This window comes from Sprattus sprattus, assembly GCF_963457725.1.
Source record: "Sprattus sprattus genome assembly, chromosome: 2".
Lineage (NCBI taxonomy): Eukaryota > Metazoa > Chordata > Actinopteri > Clupeiformes > Clupeidae > Sprattus > Sprattus sprattus.
Window position 1 is genome coordinate 42686494 of NC_137921.1, and position 16945 is coordinate 42703438.

The 16945-nt window shown below is 40.1% G+C and overlaps 3 protein-coding genes across 5 annotated transcripts; 1 reads left to right on the forward strand and 2 right to left on the reverse strand.

The window, feature by feature from the left end:
* Positions 1-4689: 4689 nt before the first annotated feature.
* Positions 4690-12409, reverse strand: pak2b (p21 protein (Cdc42/Rac)-activated kinase 2b). Of its 3 annotated transcripts, none has more exons than XM_080832370.1 (15): positions 12324-12409; positions 10706-10846; positions 10279-10385; positions 9998-10145; positions 9431-9462; positions 9117-9245; positions 8809-8941; positions 8629-8692; positions 8496-8544; positions 8061-8173; positions 7333-7450; positions 6762-6861; positions 6436-6632; positions 6147-6284; positions 4690-5608 (listed from the first exon to the last, which is right to left on the reverse strand). In XM_080832370.1, the coding sequence occupies exons 2-15, from the start codon at positions 10839-10841 to the stop codon at positions 5522-5524; spliced, it is 1551 nt and encodes a 516-aa protein (XP_080688496.1). In that variant the 5' UTR covers positions 10842-10846; positions 12324-12409; the 3' UTR covers positions 4690-5521. The 3 variants fall into 3 exon arrangements, with proteins under 3 accessions (XP_080688496.1, XP_080688495.1, XP_080688494.1); XM_080832369.1 differs by having other exon boundaries at positions 10706-10868; positions 12324-12373; XM_080832368.1 differs by having other exon boundaries at positions 10706-10998; positions 12324-12367.
* Positions 12410-12785: 376 nt separating this feature from the next.
* pigx (phosphatidylinositol glycan anchor biosynthesis, class X) lies at positions 12786-15303 on the reverse strand. Its single transcript, XM_080833308.1, has 6 exons — positions 15009-15303; positions 14838-14925; positions 14614-14749; positions 14127-14346; positions 13275-13375; positions 12786-13057 (listed from the first exon to the last, which is right to left on the reverse strand). The coding sequence occupies exons 1-6, from the start codon at positions 15085-15087 to the stop codon at positions 12911-12913; spliced, it is 771 nt and encodes a 256-aa protein (XP_080689434.1). The 5' UTR covers positions 15088-15303; the 3' UTR covers positions 12786-12910.
* A 302-nt stretch (positions 15304-15605) lies between these two features.
* On the forward strand, positions 15606-16930 carry cep19 (centrosomal protein 19). The gene is made up of 2 exons (XM_080833267.1): positions 15606-16082; positions 16408-16930. The coding sequence occupies exons 1-2, from the start codon at positions 15953-15955 to the stop codon at positions 16764-16766; spliced, it is 489 nt and encodes a 162-aa protein (XP_080689393.1). The 5' UTR covers positions 15606-15952; the 3' UTR covers positions 16767-16930.
* The last annotated feature ends 15 nt before the right edge of the window (positions 16931-16945 follow it).

Below are 16945 nucleotides of genomic sequence, written 5' to 3' on the forward strand. Positions count from 1 at the left end.
AATGCACAATTTCCGAACTTTAACGACAGAGAAAACTACCAGTGATTTTAAAACATTGCAAAACACAGCAATTCGACCTGTTGGCAGATCAAAAGGCCTCTCAGTGTAGCCTGAAGCGCATTGCCAGGGTAGGATGTATTAATTAGGCCAACCAACGGTTAGAGGCCGAGGCGTCCATGCACTCCCATCAGCCCAGAAATCCGATGTAATATAAATAACTCATAGCTCGAACGGAAAACCATCCTATTAACAATAACATGGTTAAACTGAGTCATGATCATTTCGGATGCATCAAGAGTGTCCGCCGTTTTGCCCTTGAGTAGCCTATAGGCTAGGCCCTCTCACAGAGTGGTCGTACATTGCTGAAGGATTTTTTTTGTTTCTCGCTTACAATAATTTCCATCCATATACAGTGCTATCGAACTCACTAAAAGCTGAAAACCCCGTAATGTGCTTGTCATTAAAGTTAACTTACCGTTCGGAGACATGTTGATAAAGCCCCAGCCTGTCTTGTTAGCCATGCGTTCCACATGCTTGTTCCGGTTTTCCGCTTTCAACAGCCTTCTGGACTACCCACGGGAAATAGGCTTGCCTGATATATTGTTGCCCATGAGTTTGTTGGATATTTAGTGTGCCTTGAGTGAAGGCCTACTTAAAACTCGAGTGAATACATTTTGTTACATTATTAAAGACAGTCTGATGGAGAGCCATGCGCTCGAGACTGCAGATCTTCTAATCACCGTGACGCCAACATTCTGAAATTGCAAATGTTGCCCCCTTACTATGGTGGCCTTCAAGGTACCTCTAATTTCCTATGAAGTTATAGGTACCTCTCCAATTAAGAAAGGCCTCTCCAATTAAAAATTGTATTCCCAAAGAGTTGAAAGCCTGGACTAAAATCTACCCATGGACATTGGCGGTAGAGATGAGAGGGTGCTCCCTCGCCCCCACCACCACTACATGTATAGACAGCTTTCTTTTACTGAGCTACAAATATTTGTACATTCAAGGCCCTATGAATTGCCTTATGACTTTTGCACTTTTTATTAAAGGATTTTCTTAAGGTTTCATGATTGACAAAAACAGGTGCCTTTTCCGTATGAGCCATTTTTTATTGTCATTATACTACAGAAGCTTTGTAAACATCTAAATCCTACTTTCCTTTCTTAAAAGCTGCACTTTTCCAATGATTTGCATTGGGCTTCTTAGTAGCTCAGTCCAATCAGCACTGCTGTGTTGGACAGCGCTGTCCAGGGTGGGGCACCACGAAAGAAGTGATAATGGTGCGAGATAGGTAGTCTATGATGTGCAACTATACCCTGACCCCAGAAAATAGTTCCTGTGTCCTTGATTATTCACATAGGCGGAGATCGCGGGGGGACAGGGGGGATGTTTCCCCTCCTACTATAAAGTTGTCCCCCCCCCCCCCCCCCCCAAACAAAAACATTGTAAACACAAACAAATCATTTTGAATAATATAGTAATATAAAATAAAAGCCTGACAACACAAGCAGTGCTAATTTTAAATGTAAAACAATCATGATTCCCCTATTCCTCAAAGAGGTTTGGTACACAAGTCAAACAAGTACAAGTAAAAACAGTAAGTAGGCTATAAAGTACAAGTAAAAAACAAGTTGGAAACAGTAAGTCATTTATCACACCACTTGTTCGACTAGCACAAGCTTGGACCATGAAGCCGAAGAAATTTCTTCTTAACTCCACTTACGAAGTTCCTGGGGCAATTCTGGCATTCATGAAAGTTTTCTCATCTGGGATTTGTTCTTAACTTTGAACAGAATTTAAGGACGCTAAACAGCAGTCGTAAATTGGCCAGATTGGAGTGCGCCTTTGTTCTAAGGCCTGAATTTGTGAGGAATCATTGGTGATTGCGTTCACATCAATTCTACAGACATCCTAGTATTTAAATAATTATAATAATAATAAATACGAGAACATTTGTTTCATTAACAATTCTGTTCAGATTTATAGTCATGATTCTGCGAGGCATCGTGATGTCCTAACAAAAATAAAAGCACTACACGAACACTGCAAATGGCATTGAATAAATAAATAAGCACTAAACTCAATCGCGTGGATATAGCTATAGTGGAATAGAATGGACATATACATTCTGCAACAGTACCTCCGCCTCTGCACTGGTGAGGTTAGGTTACATGTTGAAAGTCGCTCCAGTAAAGTTCAAGCAAAACCCACACTGGCTGTGTACACTTTGGACATTATTTGTCTGTGAGTAGATATTTTGTGTTGGTACATTGAATGTCGTTTGGAGAATTTCTGTTTGTAAATGATATAATACAATTCGGGATTTAGCAGCTAAGTTATGCTAGCTCTCGTGGTATCGTGCTACCTTTCTGCCACATTATTTGACATGAAATTTGTGTTTCTCTTTATGTTCCAGACAGATTCACAAAATAAAACGTCCTGTATGAATAATTGCATGCTGATAACTTCAGTAAACTCAAAATAAACAAGGCTTGTGGATTCACTTGAAATTCATTATCTTTATTCTGCAAAGACAAGTGTTAGCTAGCTGTCCGGTCCTGCTAGGTAGGCAGTACGAAGACAGCATAGAGAGAGAGAGGGCGATAGGGCCAGACAGCAATTTTTTCATGTCCCCCCAGGAATTACTCTTTGACATTGAATTAATCTTTGAAAATGTTATGTCCCCCCCTACAAAGAAATGGAATCCCCGCCCCTGATTGTACATAATGTGTTATAACATGTTATTATAAATAATAATATTTGGAACATATTAGCATGATTTGTCATACAATTTAGGCATCAAGGAAACCTGGCAGACCCTTCAATGTACTAATTTCGGACTTCGCTAATGCCTTTGGATTGGTGACACACAGTCTGTTGTGAAAGGCATTCAGTTTTTTCAGGCCCTCTGAGAAGATTTCAGTGTTTGTCAAAGCCTATTTTGAGGATATTCCATGGTGCACAAGAAACTACAACACATCCTGGCAGCATTTGGATAGTGCCATCATGGCTGGATGCACCATTCCATGACTTGCTTTCACCGTGACAATGGAGATAGTTATAATTGGGCATCTAAATTGGTTGTTAGTGGTGAGAGGCTGCAGAACGGCACCCCATCACCTCCTATCCAAGCTAACATGGATGACACGATGACACTTATAACACCTGCTCCATTTAGGTCTGCCCGTTGGCTGTAAGCAAAGTTGAATGACAATCTGAAATCGGCAATGATCTGTTAGGGTAAAACTGGTGGAAGAGAGATTTTACATTGATGATATAGGCGATTCCTGTTATTGTAGAGAAACTGGTTAAGAGCTAAAGGAGATGGTACAGTTCCACATTGAGTGACCGAGGACAGGTTGCAGAGCTTTGAGAATGAATTGTTAATTAATCAACCCTAGGCTATGACTGTCATTGACTGTACCAAGACTGTGTAGGCCTACGAAGTGGCTATAGAGGTGAAGGAATTTGAGAGAATCTCGAATAAGGCAGTTAAGACAATGGCTTGGGGTGCCATGGTGTGTAAGTAGGCCTACTGTAGTATTGTAAGGAAGATACATTTAGGAGTTAAAATGTGCTAAGACAAGCCTAGAGATACCTTTGCACATCACTGCTCTAAAGGTGACATTGTCGGAGAGGAGGCAGATGGTAACCAGCTTTGTTTAAGAGCAAGAAGAAGAAACTAAACTTGCACTTAAGCAGTGACAGTCGCATACTTTTTTTTCTTTCTATGTCGTTTTCTATTTCTTAAAAAAAGTAGTATTTATTGTTACACCAGGTTTGTATTGCTCTTAGGTTGACTGTTCTCTTCCTTGTACGTCGCTTTGGACAAAAGTGTCTGCTAAATGACTAAATGTTAATGTAAACAAGCCTCTGCAGCTTCTCTGGTAAATCAAGGACAGTGGAAGAACTGATATAATCTACATTGTTGGCCCTTCGTGGTTTTCCTTCACCAACCATAGTGCAGTCTGTCTTCAATGCCATGTTTTAATACAGTTTGAATTTTGTACAGTTGATTCTGGCCTAATTGTTCTTTCACCCTCTGCTTCAACATAATTTGCACCTATGCATTTGATGAACCCATATTGTCCCTTTTTTTGCTGTAAAGTATAGTTCATGTAGTTTTTTTTTCATTATTTAAGTGAGGAAACACTATCCCAGACACTCCTGGATTGCTCCATCCATTCCACCAAATTCAAACTCTGCTTTCCCTTTTAAAGATGTCCAATTGTTTATGGTAAGGCTGAGGGATCCACTGTATAATTTCCATTTCCTACCTGCACATACATCCCCTTTTGGACCATGATCCATTTAAACAGTTCAGTGGAATCTGCAGACAATGTAACATATTCCTAGAATTTTTTGTACATAAACCAGGGACACAGCTAGAAGTTGTTCTCCCATGAAAATTCTCAACCTCTGCAGTGTTAGTCAATACTCTCTGACATGTTCCAGGGCAATCCTTCAGTACACCCTGCTTTTGTATATCCTGATACTTATGCATGCACTGCACACACACAGTAAACCCACAGATAAATATCTTAACCTTACTGGAATTTATGAAAATGTATGACTGGTAAATTATGTTTCAAAAAGAAACTGAACCCAAACAATTACTCATCAAAGGACTTGAATTTGACGAGAAACACTATTTTATTTTCACAGTTACAATTTTTGACATGGGAATAAAGCTGGACTCAAGGCACCAAAACAGGCCTGACCAACACTTCCACAGATCTATTTATAATGTTAGTTATTAAAAACAAAAATAGTGTTTATACATATAAACATACATATTAAATGACAGCTTGTCTAAAAGTCCTAATTTGTATCCTAGTTTCCTTTTTTTTTTTTTTTTTTTAATTCGTAATATTCACAACAAATTTTACCTTATGAAAGTTTAACTTCCCCGGTTTTAGGCAAATGAAGAAACTGACATAAGAAGGACTCCATCCTGTACAGAACACAATACTTTGTGTGTAGGAAAAGTACACAAGGCACAAGTGACAATCCTACCACTCACAAGCTACTGTTGGCAACGGTAAATAAGGTGCACGCCTTCCTCTGGGGGAGGCTGGTGAGATTTATAAATGTGGCAATGAGGAAGTGTCGTCATAAACACTACTTCTTCTGGAAATGATGGACACAAAATCACTTAGCAGATGTTTTTGCATGAAGTGGAGAAATCAAGATATGTTTCTGGACCCACATCTGTATGTTGTCTTCTTTACGTCATATTTTGAAATGGAAAACTCATGGATCTATATAAAATGGAGACATGATTCACGCAGGGGTTAGCTCATGACCCCTGGGAAACACAACAAAAAAAAAAAGAGTTCATAAGGCCACCAGAGTTCCTACCCCTGCAGATTGGGGCTTGTGTTTTTGGTCTTGGAGACAGCGTGGCTTCATGGGCTTGGATGCTTGATGGCACGTCAGCAAAAGAAAGGGGGGGGGGGAGCATCAGGTGGAGAAACACTCAGCTCAGGAGGGCTAAGGGACCGTCTCAACTGAAAGGTTAGCGGTTGTTCTTCATGGCGTCCTTGGCTGCTAGGATAAGTGGCGTGAGGCTAGACAGAGGCTTAGCCAGCTTTAGGAAGGGGTGCTGTAGAAGAAAAAGAAGAGGGGGAGAGTTATTTGTTTATTTATGACATGCAAAAAACACACAGGTTTAGGTCATTCTGTGCAAAAGGAAAATGGACAGGTATATGTATGTGCGGACACTGTATATAACAGTATTATAGAAAACAGTTAAGATATCCACAGAAGTAGTGATTTATTTTGAAATTACGATATTGTAAATGCACATTCAACCTGTTCAAATCGAACATGACAGGTCTGTGCTAACATTAATGTGCTACAAAGTAGAGCCTTGGTGTTTGACAGTTTGTAACTACCAATGTGGGTCTCTTGTTAGACGAGAGATCATGAGTAATTAATGACTGAGTTAGGCTTTACAGAATAATAGCATCATGTCTTTCTAATTATTTAAATTTATTTTGTAGAGAAGAAAAATATACAAGAAATTCAAACATACCACAAACAAAACTGTATTGAACCTTTATAATCTTATCCAATTTTGTCCCGGGCATCACAAATTCATTAAAACATAAGGTGACTACCACCTCTGGTAGCAATCTCACCTGCAAAAGCTCTTTTCCTCCTCCACGCTTCTCCACGTCCATCTCCAGACAACGGCTCAGGAAATCACGGAAAACCGGCGACAGCTTTTCTGGAGTCTGAAGCTCCGGAGTGCCATTTGTGGCGATTAAATAGAGTGCCTGAGAGCGGGTGGGAGAGCGCAAGAAGGAAGGTGACAGAAAGACAGACCCAAATGAAAAGAGAAGAGAGGCCGGTCATAAATGAGAAGGCAGACAGAGTGTAAGACTTCTGGGTTTTTTTTCCCGGTGCGAAGCAATGCTGTGTACACACCCTCAGCGGGTTCTCATTGAGGTACGGCGGCTCGCCCTCCACCATCTCTATGGCCATGATACCCAGGGACCAGATGTCCACTTTGGGCCCATAAGCCTTCCGGGTCACAACCTCAGGGGCCATCCAGTAGGGCGTTCCCACCATGGTGCTGCGCTTGCTCTGTTCTGGGGTAATCTGGGCACAGAACCCAAAATCGGCTGAAAGTGAAAGGCAGAAAGAGACAAACAGAAAAAAGATCATTAGACAACTATAAAATCACAAAGTGTCACCAGTAATAATTTTACTTATGCTTCTCTCATTCATCTTATTTGTATGGTTTTACTCACTCAGTTTAACCGAGCCGTCCATCCCCAATAGGACATTGTCACTTTTGATGTCTCGGTGGATGACCTGGTTGGCATGCAAGAACTCCAATGCTTGTAAACACTATATAAAAAAAATGAAAACCAATAATTAGTATTCCCATGAAAACAAATGGTACACCAATCATTTTATGGGACCACACAAATCAAAGGTTCAGCAAAGGCCATAATATCATTGAGCACTGTTATAAATATGTTGGATTCTTACAAGGATGTATACATGTGAATGTTGGAATGTTGGATTCTGGGACCCCGAAATTTCCTTCAATATGAAGAATACCTTAGCTAAATTATTCAGCAGAGAATCAGATTCAGGTGAAGATGATCCTGATTTAACTTATCAAACTGGAATAAAACCTGGCACATCAACTCATGGTTAATGTCAAAATGTGAAGAGTGACATGTATGTGAAAAATCAACACCTCTACTTTGATATCCTACAAAGTGCAGCATCTCTGTTCTGGTCAAAACAAAAAACACACATTTTTCACACAGCATGAAAAGTTGTGAATGAATAAAAAGGCTTCTAAATCACCTCTCGACAAACAGCTGCAATCTGAGCTTCATCCATACACGTCTCCGTCACAACATCCGTCAGAGAACCACCGGCCAAATACTCCATCACTACAAAGAGCTCCTCGCCTACTAAGAAGCTATATGACAATCATATGAAGATAAACTATTAAAGAAGAGGCAAGAAAAGAAATCCAACACTTACGACACACAACACCCTCCCTTGCCCTCTAAATCCTTGGACGAATACAGTCAACTCCTCACCAGATAGACAGCTCGTTATACATTACTGGCACATCAATGGTATTTATGCTATGATGGTACAGAAGAACCGGTCTTATTTATAGAGAATGAATGGCTGTCAAATAACTCCGATGCCCTTGGAAACTGGTAAAAAGTGACCAAGTGGATTCTGGGATGAACACATGAAAATAATGGCTTTAAAAGGACCAATGTTTCATCCATTAGTTTTGTGAATCCGGACACCATAGGGCCGTTATATTAAAGAGAGCTTCTGTTCAGTGTTAAAAGTTGTGATCTAAGACCAGAATGTACCCATTGAACAGTTAATAAAATATGTAGTTGAATTTTGAAAGACAGTAAACTGTTGTTACATGTTTACTGCTGTTACTAAATTGAACTTATTTAAAATCTACATTGTTACTGTGTATACTCCAAAATTTCATTTAAAGACTACAGGTGTAGCAAAGGCTACAGATGAGAAAAACAAACAGCTGAAAGTGACTTTACCTGTCTACATAGTTGACAATGTTGGGGTTTTTCAGCTCCTTCATTACCAGGATCTCATTGATGATCAGCTCTTTCTTGGGCTGCTTCTGGAGGTTAATCTGCTTAATGGCCACCTTGAGATCAGAGAGAAAACAGAAAATTAGCAAGACATTAAGGGCTCCAATCTCTTTTTTCTCAACCAAAGAAAACAGTGGCCCAAGAGCCTTTTAATGCAACACATGGCCACACATGTCTGTACATGAGATTAATTATAGCCTACATTTCTAAACCGAGGAGGATACCAAATGTTGACAACTGTTGTGGAACAGGTCAGACTGGTCTTTTCCAGGTTATGAGAAGGTCAAGTTGGTAAGTAGCCTGAGCATGCTGAACTAGGTTTGTGATGCTGGGCCCTAGTTATGTCACTTTAACATCCTAATCATCTTCCTTTCTCACCTCCGCTCCAGTTGAAACATCAATTGCCGTGTAAACTGTTCCCGAAGCTCTGAGAAAAAAAGAAAAATGCAGAACTTGCTCAAATACTCAAAACAGATTTAAATGTATGCATACTTTAACAAAACACACTTACCCTTGCCCAATCTTTTCGTAACGTGTGTATTTCTTTTTGGGATCTCCGATACTAACTATTGTTCCTGGACAGAATGATAGAACAGAAATATACCATTGGTTGTGATGTTTTGGGGGACAGTTGCACATAACACTAAAATGTTGTCCATGTAAATGCCATAACAATTGATCCCAGTCATACTTAGTTTGTCCATAATCTCTTCATCAGTCATCTTGCCCTTCTTCTTCTGTCGGTCAGTGGCCTTAGAGGCAGAGTCTCCATCTGGAGCAGTCGGAGGTGGAGGCAGGGGATCAATGACGGATCGTGTATATACCTGTAGGGTACATTGATTAGTGATTAAATCTCTTTGAGCAAGACACTAAATCCCTAATTGCTCCTGATGTGCAGTGTGCCATCAGTGTAAAATGTAAAATGTGTATACATCCTTGTAAGTCGCTTTGGATAAAAGAGTCTGCTAAATGACTAAATGTAAATGTAAAAACACTCACACTCTTGGTGTGTTCGGGGCGGGGTGCGACAACAGGTGGAGGTGCTTCGTCGTCATCTTCATCATCATCGCCACCATTATCAATGTCTTTGATGTTCGATGACGAAGGTTCTGAGCCTTTCTTGACAGGCTGTGGAATATATCATGACAAAAGATGGGGAAGACAAATACGGCAGAGTGAATAAACCACGCACCATTTAAGGGACAAATACTGAATAAACCCCTTACCATTGAAGGGACACAACCACCATTACAGTCATCACAACACAGTACAAAATAAAGATGCCTAGTATTAGTTCCCATTCTAGTACTTACAGACTGTGGGCCTGGGGGATAGCCATCTTTTTCTGCAGATACATACAAGAAAGGACACGGTCAGAAAAGAATCAATCTCATTGACCATAGCAAAATACTGCAACTTCATCAGCACTGCAATGGAGGTCTGCAGTCACTCCAGTCCATTACTTGCAGACATCAAGAGTTATCAGTGTCTTGAACACATACTGATATTCAGCCAGACTGAAGCCTATCAGGTAATCTGTGTACAAAGAAGTAAGGACTGGTAACAGGTTCACAGTCACAAAGTGACTGTTACAACAACGGTGATGTACGGTGACAAACCATATCCTTTTAACTGCACCAACAACAAATTCAAAGCAAAAAGGTGATTCATAGAATTGTACTCTTTGTCAACATCCATTGCAGTCAAAATATTATTGTAGAAATGAAATCTCTCACTAAGTACATTCCAAATTGGATCTGCATTTTCCATCTTCTGTATATGACTCCTTTTGACTATCTACGTTAGCCTCCGGATAAATTACGCTGATTTCTTTAAATCATAATTGCGGTAGCCGACAGACAGATACGCACTAAACTCACCCGATGAGACGCTGAGGTACTTCTGGCGGCCGTTGCCAGTTGAATTGTAGAACTTCAGAGCATCAAGTACAGCTTGAGGATTCTTCTTCTGCTCAGACTTGGTGATATTGGATGTCTGCAGGAGCCGTGCCCACTGCTCTGGCATACCCTATGGACAACAACAAGGGAGTCAGTCGATGGTGTATCTCAGTTTGTGTGTGCCTACTACCCTTAGGTAAACAGAGAAACTATTTACCGGATGAAGGCTTAGGTTGTAGATGAGAAAGAGAATCCATACTTACTGTGAACTCCCCTGTGACTGCATCAAAACCAACATGGATTGTGTGTTCAAAATCAGAAGGTGGAGAAATTTCTGGCCGCTCCTTGTCTCTGTCTTTTCTTCTGCCCACTGCAAATCACCAGAATAACATTGATTTATCTGTTAACGGAGTCTGTATAGACACTCTATAAAGTCCTCATCTTAGGAGGAACCTGAGAGCTCTTAATTTTGTCACACAACAGTGACCGTTACCCATTACTGTGCACAGCTAATTCCACTGCCGATACTTAATCTGCCAGGCCTTTTGACTACCAACAACTTCCATGTAGTTAAGAATACTCTAGGGTTAACCAAACAACACTGAATCTATACACGGCCTTCTGTCTCCTGCAGAAAATGAATTCACAGGTGTGGTAGTAGGTGGTTCAGGTGGAAAGTAAGGTTGTCACCTTTCTCCCCACTGGAGAAGATGGAGATGATCTTGTTTCGTTTCCTCTCCTCTGGCACAGAGGGCAGGGGCTTGGAACTGTGATTGGCTGAGAGTGTGTGGTCCTTCCCGCTGCTGCTGAAATTGGTGCTACTCATCCTCACTGGAGGGGCGGGGGGTTTGTCCTCGTAATCCCCGTTGTCACACATGACCACAGAGAATGAGAAAGCGAGGAGACACAAGAGAGACAGAGAAAGACGGAATGAAGAGAAAGGAGAGGAAAATCGACGAAGCAGAGTGAGAAATGTGCAGAGGCTAGAGAGATGCAGTGACAGTTAAAGGAGAAAGGGTGAAAAGAGTGGAGGAAGTGTTCAAAGTACAAGATGGGGAATGGCACTGCAGACAAACAGAAATACATCCTGTGGTTTAGAATGATTTGTCTCTGAGCATAGGATTTTTCTCCTTTGCACCATTGTTTTTGCTTAGGTTCTACAAAACATTGCTATTATTTTAAGAAATTAAACTCTGGGTCACAATACAAAATAACTTCACGTCATAGAACTGGTAACTTATCTCAACCTAATCAATGAACACTCTTCATGATATTCACCATACCTAATGGAGATACATGTTTATACACTAACCTTTGCAAAAAGCATTAAAACAGAAACACACAAAACACATTACAGGTAGGTTAATCAACTCACACCATCACAACAAAAACACTGTCATATGCTCTCCTCGCATGAAAATAAAAAAAAAACATAAAATGTCCAAGGCAATATAGAAAATAGTCATAACATCTGGGGGTAACGTTACCAGCAAGCTGTGCGCAAGCAAAGGAACTACTAATTTACCTTGTAACGTCATCTACCTGGCTCACACTAAGTTGCGTATCCACGGTGGCTTAGTTCAAACTATTTGAGTTATTACTTCATAGACATGTTTATACTTGATTTCGGATGATCAAGAAACCTATGCAACGATGGGTAATGTTACAGACCGAGGCTCGAACAATTGACGTTACTTATTAGCTGTGAAATGGCTATATTAGCCACCTATGCTCGCTATCCAAGTTGCACTCCTTTTCCAAATGATTTGGCATCAATATGTGGCAACATTCGCGTTGGTGCTATCCGTTTAGGTTTATTTATCTTAAACACTAGTGTCCACCAAGTGTACTGTAACTGCCCGGCTCACTGAGGCATATATTTAGCTAGCTACGGGTTAGCTGATGGCTGAGCTGATTTGGATATTTTATTTATCATGAGCTACAAACAAGCAAGCAAGCTACCAACATCTGCAAAGAAAAAGTGGAGTATCGAAAGTTGAACTGACCATTTGACGAGAAAACTCAGTTGTATAAAGTGCAGTGAATGCTCATACACACTTACTTCACAAACGTTGCCTGCTCAAGGGAGGACAGGAAAAGACCTGCCCATTGTAACGTTGACTCCTGCTAAATTGCTACCTAGCAACTAGCTATGCTATCTGGTGAGCTAAACTTTCTCTAAACTTAACATTAGCTTGAAAACTCGCTAACTCGCTAGCTGATATGGCTCAGAAAGCTCCAACATAAAAACACAGTCACCATTTACCGCAACTGAAATGTAACAACAGAACACTTAGAGAATACTTACCAAATTAAATCCCTAAAAGCGGCTGTGTATACTATACAGTGGCTTTGGATCTTCAGTCATACAGGACAAGGCGAGGAGGGGATCTGCGACCTGGATGAACCTAGCATCTAGCCTACTTCTGGGTCGCACTTTCATTGACATTTCAAAATAAAAGCCTCGATAGCTACACAAACAATGATAAACAAATCAGGTGCTCGACTTGAGTATTTATTGAATAACTTGTATCCAACAACAAGTACACTACATTTAAGTCGTTCATCCTGCTAGATGTTTCTGATCTTACTCGTTTGGCAAAAAAATTGGATGCCAATCAAGACAATACACATCCAACAAATCTTTAAAATGTGTCTTATGCTGGGATTAAATCTTCCTGCTTGCTCAGTAAATCAGTGTTATTCCATTAATTTTCCACAAACAGAGACAAAACATCAAGCAACCATCATACTACATTGGTGTCTTTATTTAAACAATGTTTAGTAATTCAGTATCCATTCCAAAATAACATGACAGAGAACATTAATGTTAGCAAGGTGATCAATTTGTAAACAATTCTTCATGGAGATGATTCAAAACAAGTAGGAGAGTACTTAGGAAAACTCAAATATGGCATGTTTCCAGATGGTTGCAGTGAGAATAAGGTTACACATAATTGTAATAAACAGAGTTCCACCACAAACAGGGAATATCAGAGTCTTGTCACCAACTGGTAAGTCCAAAGCCATTGATTGTGGCATCTACATAGAGAGAAGAAAATAATTAGAGGATGTCAAGATGCTAAGGTTACATTGTTGGGACATGGAGTTGATTAAGTACTAGGCTGCTGCAGGACAAGTCCACATCCACAACCAGACATATTACCTGCACTATACTGCAGATATGTTACAACAGCCTATTTTTCCATTATGGATAACATGTTAAAACCAAAAAAAGAAAACTGTATGTCCCCCATACCTGCAAGTTCTCAACCTCAATCCATGAGCAAATGCTTGCGTTGTCTACTGAACAAGGGGCATACACTATCTTGCGAGAGAGACTGGAAAGCAGTGGTTTACCTTAATGTGAGGAGAGGAAATTAGAGTTGTCACCTATATTTTCTATAACAAACAGACCCTTGTGCAACAGATCAGCACTTTTACCAGACACGTGCAGAGATAGATTGTTTGCTCAACCCTAACCCAGCCCTTAGAGAACAGGAACAAAGACAAGAACAAGGACAGTTTGGCAAAAACATTGGCAGTATGGTTTTCAAAACACTACATTCTACACTTTAATAATCACTTCCTATACAAACGCTTGACCTTATCTTAAAATATGTGTATATAAAGGTTAAAAGGGTCCATTGTCATATCCAGCCTGCAAATAATTACAACCCCCGAAAGCATCTAGGTAGCTTTAAGGTTATGCTTGACAATCAGGAAGATACAAATAACTAGTTAATGGTTTATTTGACCAAAATATTACCAATATTTAATGATATTCAGATATGTAACATCTAACTTCAGAATGGAATGACTGTCAGGTTCACTGGAAGATTGACTTTCTAAAGTACTGCTACTGGCTACTTATTTGAAATTGTCTTCTGTGTTTTGGGCTGTCAATACCATACAAAATATTAAAACAGTTAAGCCAGTTGCCTGTGCTTTTAGGAAAACTCTGTCAATGCTGTACCAGTATGACAGTCATTCATTTTACTATGCATGCAAATATGCATTTAAGAGAATTGATGCACCCTGTCTTGTGTGCACATCCCTTAGGATAGCAGCATCTGTAGAAGTATCCAGCATCTGAGATCCTAAGGCTTACCATGCTCACAGGTGTCTGACTTTAAAAGCAATTTTGGATGCTTTATCGCCACTTTCTCCCGTGTCCCTGGATCAGAAGGCCTGTGATAACGCCCATGAAGGGGCACTGTTGTGGTGAGATGCCCCGAATTGGTAGGACTTGGGCGAGGATACACAAGGGCAGTAAAACCAGTTGATTCATAAGCTGGTGCCTCCAGATCCACCTCTGAGTCAAGTAGCACCTGGTGTGTGGAAGGACAACATGTTGACCAAGTTTCTTTTTGTTCCCATTGCATTCTTTCTTCTGTATATTTGCAGTAACACAATCACGTTTCACTTATTTTCTCATACATACATACATATATACATATTTATTTATAAACATCAGTGATCTTCTGAATTAAGTTGGAAATATTTAAAGGTATTGTGCCATTTCAAATTCACACTAACTAACTTAATAGCTTACAATTCCACACAAAACAAACACACAAAAATAAAAGATTCCATACATGTAAGCCTGTATCTTTTCGCAAGGATTGCAATTGGTAAAAGTCCATGTACACCCCTCTGGCTATATCCTGAACCAGAAGAACCTGAAGATCCTCTGGGAAAGGAGCGCCAAACTGGACCATGTATACCAGATCTCTGTAAATCAATGTAAGATAGTAGAATGTTAGGACTGATCTTACCAGTAGTAATTACAGCTAAAGAAAATCAAAATGTAAGCGAATACCTGTGGAAACCACTTTTTGTCAAGTTCACAACCACCTTCACTAAATCCACCCACTGTGACGTTATTATGAAGCCACAGCCATCGCCACCTGTAGCAAAGAGAAACACTTCTGGTACTCTACATAGGTAAATAGCCCCTATATCATAAAACAAGGCTATTCTTTTATTTTACCTTTCCCTGGATGCGTCACGCTCAACCCATGGCCAACCCAAAACAATACGACACAAATGTGCAAGATCACGCCCATCATTTGATGAACATGTCCATTTGTTTTCTTCAGAAATGTGTCATGATGAACGAATCTGATGGTGGGTTAACCAAGTTGCAGGACAGGTACTTCCAAGTTGGCAAACCAGGGTGGCTCGGTTGTCTTTCTGGTACTGTTGTTTAAAAAACAAGAGAGCAGTTTTATTGAAGTCTGTACATTTATTTGATAATATAACAGGTCTCTTACAGCTGACATATGACAACCTGTTTTAACTCCGCACTGACCAAAGGCTGTCGCATCCGGTTTTTGGATTTGCGCAGAAAATATTTAGCTTTAATTTAGGCCCCTTTTTGGGCTGCCCTTACTGATGCCAGAACAGACAAGTGATATTTTTGCAGTTTAGATACTAAAGTTGAACATGAAAAATGATGCACATTTATTTTATGTAAGTACTCACAAACAGTTGTTGTTTTATCGTAAACACAAATACTGGTTTTCACGGTATGCTCGCCAAAATATTAGGCAATCTATTAAGCTCCCCGTCAAACTGTGCACTTCAACCAGGGGTAAAACACAGGAAAATATGTGGTAAATTTAAATGTATGGTCCTCGTAATTTAAATGTGTTCAGTTGTTTTATATGACAGATATGACGCAGGTAGCCGTTATATAAGACTAAAATGGCATGGGTTATAGTCACATTTTCAGATTAACTGCTTTCTTCAATAACAAAAACATCTGAGTCGGGTGTGTTCCTTGGCTAGCTAGTAACAAGTTAAACATGCTAGCAACCGATGTGCACGTCTGTAGGTTCCCGTAATTTATAGATTTAGGTAAATTAGGTAGAACTTTTTATGTACACATGAATGAATTGACCTAGACAAACACTGCATAACTGGACAGTGGCAATGCCCTTTACGGCGAAACGATGTGGAGTGAATTTTAGCCCACCATCAGTCGTCGTTATTTACGAGGACCAGGACACCGGCAAGAAGAGAAAACGCGTTATTCCAGTGAGAAACTTCTCACAGTTTTCAGGTAAGACACAGTCGACTATTACAACTACAATTTTAGCAAGATGATATTAAAGTTAGTCTGTCTCTTCGATTTAAAACCAAAGCAGTAGTGTTTTTTTGTAAACAAGACCTGCATGTAATTTAGGCCATTACCAGACTGACAGTGTTCTACATCTGCACATTGAACCGTGCCTGGACCAGTGGTAATAATCCCATAGATTTGAATAAATACTCTGTGCCAGTCCTTTTAATGCCTAAGTATTTAATCTGATAGAATTTGGTTGTACACACTGATATGGTTCATTCTGGGGCGTTCTATATCCTGTACTGTGCCTCCACACCTGTAGATTGCAGCAAGGCTGCAGAACGGCTGAAACACAATGCTCGTCACAGGGACTACCTGGAGAGTGTATCCTTGAGCCAGCTAGAGAAGCTTCATTTACTCCTGCGTGACCACCTGCGGGGGCTCACTCTAGAACAGAGCCTGGCTGCTTTGCGAGATGAAGATCCAAACGATGAGGACCTCAATAAGCTAAGCGACGAGGAGCTTGCGCGCAGGAAAGCTCAGATGGATACAGTCTTTGAACGCAACAGAAAGCAGAAGGGAGACCCAGACTTTGTTTATGATGTCGAAGTGGAGTTTACAGAGGTAGAGAGTCAGGGTGCCTGCAGCTGGGATAATGATGGGTCTGATGATGGTTTTTAGCTGGCATGAAATTGGAGTTTTCATCTTACTGAAAGCTGTTTATTAAATAACCCTGTCATTTATTTTAATAAGAAGGCAAATATGCCTAGGTGATCAAGTGGAATTGAATTTAATCAGATTGTCAAGCTATGTAGTATAAAATAAAACCACAATGCTATATCAAATACTGGTACATATTT